At 35.3% G+C, this 8,816-nt stretch overlaps 2 protein-coding genes across 2 annotated transcripts; both read left to right on the plus strand.

Moving 5' to 3' along the window:
* Window positions 1–1,833: 1,833 nt before the first annotated feature.
* LOC140779449 (heavy metal-associated isoprenylated plant protein 12-like) lies at window positions 1,834–2,573 on the plus strand. The gene is made up of 3 exons (XM_073124513.1): window positions 1,834–1,886; window positions 2,004–2,079; window positions 2,167–2,573. The coding sequence occupies exons 1-3, from the start codon at window positions 1,881–1,883 to the stop codon at window positions 2,424–2,426; spliced, it is 342 nt and encodes a 113-aa protein (XP_072980614.1). The 5' UTR covers window positions 1,834–1,880; the 3' UTR covers window positions 2,427–2,573.
* A 2,457-nt stretch (window positions 2,574–5,030) lies between these two features.
* On the plus strand, window positions 5,031–8,683 carry LOC140778244 (peptidyl-prolyl cis-trans isomerase A1). Its single transcript, XM_073122864.1, has 7 exons — window positions 5,031–5,140; window positions 5,242–5,469; window positions 6,061–6,202; window positions 6,278–6,366; window positions 7,050–7,104; window positions 7,915–8,000; window positions 8,240–8,683. The coding sequence occupies exons 1-7, from the start codon at window positions 5,108–5,110 to the stop codon at window positions 8,393–8,395; spliced, it is 789 nt and encodes a 262-aa protein (XP_072978965.1). The 5' UTR covers window positions 5,031–5,107; the 3' UTR covers window positions 8,396–8,683.
* Window positions 8,684–8,816: the final 133 nt, after the last annotated feature.

Below are 8,816 nucleotides of genomic sequence, written 5' to 3' on the forward strand. Positions count from 1 at the left end.
TACTAACATCCTTATAGGAGATCTCAATACCTTACCTTGATGGTTCCTAAAAGTCTCTACTCATCCATTCATCCTGTTTCCCTAGCAGCTAGCTTATTCAAAGTCTTGAATGATATATTACTCTTAACTTAGTTTCCAAAGTCATCAAATTTTATCTAAAAAGTTAATATTAAAACATTGAATTGTTAAACGTTTTATAATCAGTTATTATATATTAACATACTGAACTATTCAGCACTCTCACTATTAGGGAAAACGATGAATACTTCATCTCTCTACTAAGATAAACAAATTTCTATATAAAACAATGAACACCTTAATCAATAATTTATTGTGACTATTCTAACTATTATATAAATTATTTTAATGATACCAGTGTAAGCATGAAAAATCACTTAATATTCAAATCACTATCCTCAATTTTTTCTTTCAAATAAATCGCCAAATTACTCAACGATTTATATGACAGTAAAATCGTTGAACAGTTTAATATTTTACTAATAATATAAATCACCGAGCAATAAGAAGGTTATGTAGTTGACTAATGATCTGAAACCCTCTTTGTGAATAAGTTTAGCTTTGAGTAAGTAGTACGTTAAGGTGGGCCTGATAATAATCCAACGCTCAACACCGCCATAGATTTGAAAAGGTGGGGACTTGAAAGGTTTTGCTCATACGCCATTATTGCGCACATCAAAGCTGACTCAAAATAAATGGCCAATTATGCTGTCGTATGCCTACTTAGTTAATATAGTCCCTATAACTTTGGTACCCTAACAACTCACTGGCATTATTTGCTAGCAAAAGAGTAGAAAACCTAAAGACCAAAGACAATGCATGTTAATTATATCTCTCACTCCTGGCTAGCTTATAATTAAATCAAAATTTGGGAGGAAAGAACCTAATTAGTTGACTATAATGGTTATTAGAAAGCTATAATTATCATTCCATGGCCAGGAATCTCTTGACCCACCAGTCCGAGAGAGAGAGAGAGAGAGAGAGAGGACCATAAGCTCACCAATAGCTTGGTGGTTTGGTTTAACAAAGCTCCAATATAAAGTCGACTTCCTCTCAATTTTATAAAGATGGAAGTAAAGAAGAAGAAATGGTCAACTACTTTCATCTATCTCAAGTATAAACAAAGCGACTTCCTTGATCTCATTTGGCCCCACCTGGTATCTCGTCAAGCACTCTCATTTCCTAGTCTTAGTTGTAATTAAAAAAAAAGGCGGATTTAATGAGTGAGTAACAGCTTGGACAAATTGACAAGAGATTATCCTATGGAATTTTCTTTGTTTATGTGGATAATTAACCTAAGTTCTTTTTTTTCCTTATAGTGACAAGAGATAAATTATCAAGTTGGACAGTGCATTCTCCAGAAAGAGTTTAGAGAGGTGGTATATAGAAGCTGTCAAGTAAAGAAATTAAGAGAGGTTATATATATACAGAAGAACACCTTACTGTAACCTACTCTTTTTTTCTCTAGATGAAATTTCTTAGTTTCAACCTGAAGATTAGATCTAAATGATTGTAAGCTTGATACACACACACACACACAAAAGAGAAAATATTTTGAACAAGTACGACAATTTTGCCGAACTGAACAGCACGTTTACTTTGTCCAGTCTTCTAAGGGGGAGTTTATGAGCTGTTTAGTGCTATTCGTTCACATGGAATATTCATTAGTAAACAGGAACCCTAGTATGATTTATTATATGTTAAATAGTACTTAGAAAAGGTAATGCCCAACTTGTTTGAGATTTAATAGTGATCAAAGGTTGAGCTCTATATAAGCTTCAGTAGTCCTCAATATTAGCTCATTGTCCTTTAAAGTTTCTGCAATATATAACTATACTAGCTTCAATTATACTAGTGTTACGATGAAGGTTAGTACTATATATATATATATATATATATGCCGATATTATTGAGATATTTAATTAATCTTTGTGTTCTTATTCTTTTCTCCTCTTTCTTTCTGGCCTTCAAATCCATGCATGCAGAAGATTGTGCTGAAAGTTAGCATACTGTGTGACAAATGCAAGACCTGCATCATGAAGACTGTGGCTAAGCTTAGTGGTTAGTAAGTTATACTCATCTTATCTAGAATTATACATATGCCATTAGCTAAAGTACTAATATTTTTCTCTGGTATCCTTTTGATAGGCATAAAATCTCTAGCTCTAGACGTTGAAAAATGTACGTTAACCGTCGTCGGGGACATCGACGCGGTGCTCATCGTGAAGGAGTTGAGGAAGGTGAAGAAGGGGGTGGATATCGTTTCGATTGGCCCCGAGAAAGAGGAGAAGAAAGAGGATGAGAAGAAGAAGGAGCCGGAATGCAAACCTTTGCCTCTATGCTGCAATACTTGCAGGCCCACTATTGTGTTCTATGATGAGTACCCCAATGGTTGCATCATCAGTTAACTGGGGCTTCATGACTACCGTTTACAATTCATCTTTAGCTTCTATTCTGTAATTTTAATTTCATTTGTCTCAAGCTTGCAAGAATGGACGAGTTTCAATGCTAGTGGTTGCTTGTTTATGTGCTCAATTATTTAATAATGAGAAAATATTACTTCCCCTTTCCACCTTACTATCTTACCATTGTGTTATAACGTAATGTTTAATACTGCACGTAGATAAATGATAGATAACAAAATACACATAGTTTGCCTGAAAAACCTAGCTCTAATACTATATCAAGTAACCGATTAGCTCAAAATAAAGTAAAATTAAGTTGTTAGGTAATCGACAAATAATACATAGAAAGATGAGAATACAACTAATTAAGCACCCAAATGATGCATAGAGTCAGTAGATAAGCATTTTGTCTACTAAGGTCATCTTTCAAATAGACAGTCTTCCTAATAGTTTGCTACTTTAATATATATATATAGATATGTAATTAGGCCTTGGCCATCTCATTCATCTGATACTATTGGGATTTGAATAATTCCAACTATGAAGACAATAATTAGGCATTCTTAAGTACAGCCGTGGGGATTCCCAGTTGACAAATGAGAAGCTTTGACATTGCTAATCAAAAGTCGTCTTCTCCATAAGAGATAAGAGAAAAGATCAAAGAAAAGAAAGAAAGAAACAAAGAGTAAGTACTCTTGTAGATTGCTAAGCTATCTTTTCCAACAGCTTCCAAAGTATTGGTTGATCTTGTCTTTAGTTGCAGGTACGACAATTTAAATTTAATTAGGACCAACGAAAGTGCAAGCAAGTAGAAGTAGTTGTCATGGTATATTTGTATCTTTCTAGACAAGAGAAATTAAAAGAAAAAATAAAGATAGAAAGAACTAGTAGTTGTCGACTGTCGTGGAACTAATTAATTAATTAATTAAGATGGTAGAAGATACCAAAGTATGATTAATTATAGGAAGCTTTATAAACAAACACCCTGTTCTCATTTCATCCAAATTTCTCTTACAACTAATGAGTGCAATTAGTTTTAATTAAGTTTATAATGGATAAACCATACTAGTTAGCGGTGAGTGGAGAAGTAACGTTGACTCCATCCACTGTAATATTTAATGTTTTTTTAATCCTATGGACTCCACAATGTCTTTAAAACTAATTAAAATTTTAAATCTATATAAGAGAAATAATTTTCCTGACAAAAAATTGAAGCTCAATCTTCCACCATAAAAAAACGGCAGGCAAAAGCATCGCCAACAACAATCAACTATCTAATTAGGTTTTTAATCCTGTGATTAAGTGAATTTTATAAATATTAGTTTTAATTTTATAATTAGTTTGATTACTGAAATGGTGGATCACGTCAACATTGATAACAATGAAACAAATTCTTAAAAAATCCACTGAGAAATTGACAAAAAATGATCTCTTATCAGATTTTAATTTATAAGAATAATATTTTAAATAGAATTTAATTTTCTTAAATTTGTCCCCTTCCCTAAAAATTCGAGCTCCTTGATTGAACTTAGGGGTATATAAACATAATAAAACCTATATTAAGAGAAGTGGGATGAGCTGCTAATGACCGGCCCATTTATTGGCCTGTTGGGCTCCTCGATTGGATCCAACCCCATTGAGACCAATCTCTCAAAATAAATTTCCCAAAGTTGTTCATATGTTTATATAATTATAATCCCTAAGGTCCCATATATATATATATATATAAAGTATATTTGTGTATATGATACGAACGATGGAAATAATTTATGGAAATAATTATTAATTAATAAGTATTCTAGTCACTATTTCAACTATTATTTAAGTCCTAAAGAAGTCAGGAAAGCCATGCTAAATGGGTCTTTTGGTGAATGATCGATAAAGATGACTCCTTCGAGGGGCTCAGAGATTATTGGTAGAGTAATTTTCGTGTTTCGACAAGCTAATTATACTCCAATTTTTACAGATGCTCGATGTGGCTAGTATAAGTCGATCCTAATAGCAGAGGTGGTTGCAGTTCGAGAAGTGCTTATGTTCTTAAAAAATAAGAAGATCCTAAACATTGTCATCGAGTCTGACTCACTTCTCTTAGTTAACTCTTTGAATAAGGTTATGAAGCTAGCTTGGTTTATAAAAGATATAGTTGCTGACATTAAATTTCTTACTTATAATTATTAAAATTATAAATTATTCATACTTTTAGAGAGACTAATCGTGCTGTTGATTGTTTTACTAGTTATTGGTTTTTTATTGACCTCCGGCAATATTTAATTCTCCAATTTTTAGGAAGCTTTTTTTGAAAAAATAGCCGTGGAAGTTAATTTCTAATATATTTTATTTGTTTAAAAAAAAATTATGTATGGAGTTGTAATTGAACGATGATAGAATTTTAAGAAAATGACATCAGCCGACGGACGGCTTTCTCCTCAATAAATAAATAAATAAATAAATAAAAAACTCGAATAGTGGAATGAATAACTTCCAGCGGAGGGCTGAGATTTCGAGGCAGTCTCCAAAATGTACGGCTGAGATTTCAAGACACAAGTATCCAACCGGCACCCACGGCGAACGTTAACCCCCGAACCCAATCCACTTACCATTATTATTACTTGAACCCAGGACTTTTGGACTTTTGGTTTTGGCTACTCTCCTTCCTCCTCTATCCATTTCCTCCTCCTCCTACAATGGCGACTACCTTCTCTCTCTCCTCCTCACAGGTAAACTCCTCTCTTCACCTCTCTTCACCTCACTTTTGCTTAAAAACCCTAGAAGAGTTGCTTGCATAACAATGGAAATCTCTTTGCCGATTAACCTGCAGGCCCGCTATGGCAACGACGCCTTCGCCGCTAGGGCGGCCGCCTCTCGGACTAAAGCCTCGCCTCCTCTCTCTGGCCGCCGAGTCGGAGGAGCGGCTTCTGCTGTTACGACCAACTCTAGTCTCCGCCTCCTTTCTTCGCCAAAATTTCCTACAATGCCTGTTTCGGATGCAGGCCTGCGGCGCCGGAGAACGGCGTGTGTGGCTGCCGCAAACTCCGCGGAGAAGGAAGTAAGTGGAAGGTCATAGCTTTCGAGAAGGAAATGCCATATCTTTCTTGCATTGGATAAGGAATTTCTCAAAACAAGTAAAAAAGGAGGGGCCTTTCTGGTGTTCTAATTCATTGTTTTAAAAAACTTACGCCTAGGCTCCCACCTTAGTTAGAATATAACTAGGCTTCGCTAAGGTTGCGCCTTAGCATTTTCTATCATATTTTAGTATTTGGATTGTCTCGGAATTGAAAATCATTGTACATGACGAATTAGTGGATTCTATTAGCTCACTATAGTTCTTAAGAATAATGCATTACTATATTCTTTAGATCGTAGTTATTAATTCTGGGCGCTCGCCTAACGCGTAGGCGCCACATCATCCGTTGCCCTCTCGTCTACTGCCTATAGTCTTTTGAAATCTTGGTGTTCATAGGTTCCTATTTTAATCTAATTTTTTCTCTACGTAAAGTGTAAAATCCAAGGCCTTTGTCAATCTATTACAGGATAAATTGACTGTTGTTAGAAGTATTTCTTTCGTTGGCTTAAAGTATTGTTACAGGAGTCTTCTGTTTTCAGTTTTTAGTTATTGATTGCCTCCTGCTACTTTTAGGGTATTGAACTGCAAGCAGAAGTAACGAAGAAGTGCTTCTTTGATGTGGAAATTGGAGGGGAGCCTGTGGGTAGAATAATTATGGGCCTTTTTGGGGAGGTTGTTCCTAAGACTGCAGAGAATTTTTTTGCCTTGTGCACTGGTAAGCCTTCACAGTGGTATTGTTTATCTCAAATTCATCTACAGATGTTATTCTAACTTAGTCTTAACTTTGCAGGAGAGAAAGGCTATGGCTATAAGGGATGTTCCTTCCACCGTATTATCAAAGATTTTATGATTCAGGGAGGGGATTTTCAGAACGGGAATGTGAGATTTCAACCTTTAGCTTGTATTACTTGTGAGTTTGTTCCTTTTGCTGCTTCTATATGTTGTAGGCTTCGTGAAGGTACCTCTTCTTCTGTGATTTTGAAAAGGGAAAGCTACCACAATATGTTCTTATAAATTGTTCTTCTTTGACTGTAACAGTTCATAGCCATTAAGTTTGCTTCCATCTTTTGCTGCCATTTATGTTCCTTTCTTGGCATTAGCTGAATATGCTAATTGTTTATCTCCAACTGAATTCTTTTTCTAATGGGAGGACAAAAAAACTGTTGTGTACTAGCTTAAATAAAACTAAGTAGGTAGCAATAATATATCATGTAATTTCAATGATCTTTTAACTTCCTAGCAGAATAATTTTGAAGATGCATCACAGTGAACTATGCAAAGATAATAGAAGAATCTCTAAATTTTGTGATAGCATATATTATCATGTTGCAATTTCTAGTACAAAGTAAGCACTTTGGGCAAATTATACCAGATTTACTCTGCAAAACTTTTTCAAGTTGGTTTTCAAGATGCATGTAGTCATGTGCTCCACAGAGCTATTTTTCCTTAGTTATTATATATTTATATGTTCTACAAGAGGACCACGTACTTTAACAATTCATTGAAAGTAAAGTTGTCGATTATGTTCATATGATCAGAATGTTGTCTCTTCTTGGCTATAGGGTACTGGTGGAAGGAGTATCTATGGTTCAAATTTTGCTGATGAAAACTTCACATGTAAGTGCTTTGTCATCGTATTGTGCAACTTCTCTAGAAGTATCTTCATCTAGAAGCTACATTTGTTATATTTCATCTAGAGGTCTTTTTGTGTTATTCACCAGGATTTGGCATATTTCGCCTTAATTTTTAACTCTAGACTTGTTTTACTTTCTAATAAATTTATTTAGTGAAGACCTGGCCAAGGTCTTGATGACATTATTTTTTTCCGAATATAAAAAGAGAGGGAAGTTAGACCTGTTATTATCATTCAGAATCGCCCCTGTGAAACTCGAGCTATCAGTTATTATCCGGGAGAAGAGTGGATAACCCCACATCTTTATACCAAAGAGATATTTCGAATCCAAAGCATCTTTTCCATGTTCACCCTCAATACCCTGCCTTTTGTTCTCCCAGTCTAGCAGTTCACTAAACTAGTTAGATCACCGTCCTCTCATACCTAGACAATAATGAAGCTGAATGTCTTCCCACCAAAGTGAATGTATAGCTAGAGAGAAAGAGCTTGTCATTTTCATTGGAATACAATAAAAGTAAAACCAGTGATTTAACTTGTTACATAACCTAATATTGTAATTCCATCCTTCTTTGGTATTTACTTTTCCAGTGTCATTCTTAAGCAACAACAACAAGAGTAGAAAAGCTTATGCCCTAATTTTATTAACTACATGAATAATTTCTGAGATCATATCCATCATATCCAAAAAATTTCGCAAGTGAAAAAATTTAGGTGATTGGGAAAACTTCTATTTGGAGGGTATAATAATATCAGTGGCATGATTTATCACCGGACTCTTTGTATTACTTTCGCAGTAAAGCATGTTGGTCCTGGAGTACTAAGCATGGCAAATGCTGGTCCTGATACCAACGGCAGCCAGTTTTTTATATGCACAGTGAAGGTAAGTTGTGTTCCAAGTGCTATAATCCCTTTCTTTCCATGTAATTCTACTCTATCTTTCTAGTATACATGTAAGCTACAATGTTATTGGCACGAAAATCTTCAGGACTATCCTCCATCTCCCTACCCTAGTCAGTTCTATTTTTGGGTTTAAAGACTTAGGTTCCTAGAAGACACTTAATAATATATGGGCAGACCACACTATCTGTGTTGTTTATTAAATGAATTGATGTACTGCAGACTCCCTGGCTGGACAACCGTCATGTTGTCTTCGGACATGTCTTGGAGGGAATGGATGTTGTACGGAAACTCGAATCGCAGGAAACTAGCAGATCTGATGTCCCACGGCTGCCCTGCAGGATTGTTAATTGTGGTGAGCTGCCTTTGGATGACTGAATGGATTTGTTGTAATGTCAGATCACAGTCAATAGTCTTTCAGATTCTTCACCTTGCTGTATGTCTGCCTTCTTGCTCCTCTCGCTTGGATACTTTCCCCTCCAATGTTTTCTTGAGGAGTTTAAGCAGAGAGATTTCACAGTGGCATGTTAGTGCATTAGATCTCGTAATTAGAGTGGACAGAGGATTTATAATATCTTGATGGATGAACTTCATCTTTTTTACTTTATGAATACGAGTATGCACTTTCGAAGGTAAATTATATGATTAACCCCTTCCTTTATTGTACCGTGAACTCTGTTTCGGTATGCTTATCTACTGCATGTTACTCTTAAATGTCTATGCAGTAGTCAACTGGATGACAGTTAGAGTTTGCATCTGCATCTTAAATTCGCCTAGTGCCTGTGTGATATGTTACTAT

Source organism: Typha angustifolia, chromosome 15 (assembly GCF_048772165.1).
Source record: "Typha angustifolia cultivar Huaian chromosome 15, ASM4877216v1, whole genome shotgun sequence".
Taxonomy (NCBI): Eukaryota; Viridiplantae; Streptophyta; class Magnoliopsida; order Poales; family Typhaceae; genus Typha; species Typha angustifolia.

Excerpts from the sequence above, each read along its gene's own strand:
- LOC140778244 (XM_073122864.1), top strand. The coding sequence starts at position 5,108 with ATGGCGACTACCTTCTCTCTCTCCTCCTCACAG. Across the intron at positions 5,141-5,241 it reads TCTCTCTCTCCTCCTCACAG|GCCCGCTATGGCAACGACGC; the intron begins GTAAACTCCTCT and ends ATTAACCTGCAG. Across the intron at positions 8,001-8,239 it reads TTTTTATATGCACAGTGAAG|ACTCCCTGGCTGGACAACCG; the intron begins GTAAGTTGTGTT and ends GATGTACTGCAG.
- LOC140779449 (XM_073124513.1), top strand. Across the intron at positions 2,080-2,166 it reads GACTGTGGCTAAGCTTAGTG|GCATAAAATCTCTAGCTCTA; the intron begins GTTAGTAAGTTA and ends TCCTTTTGATAG.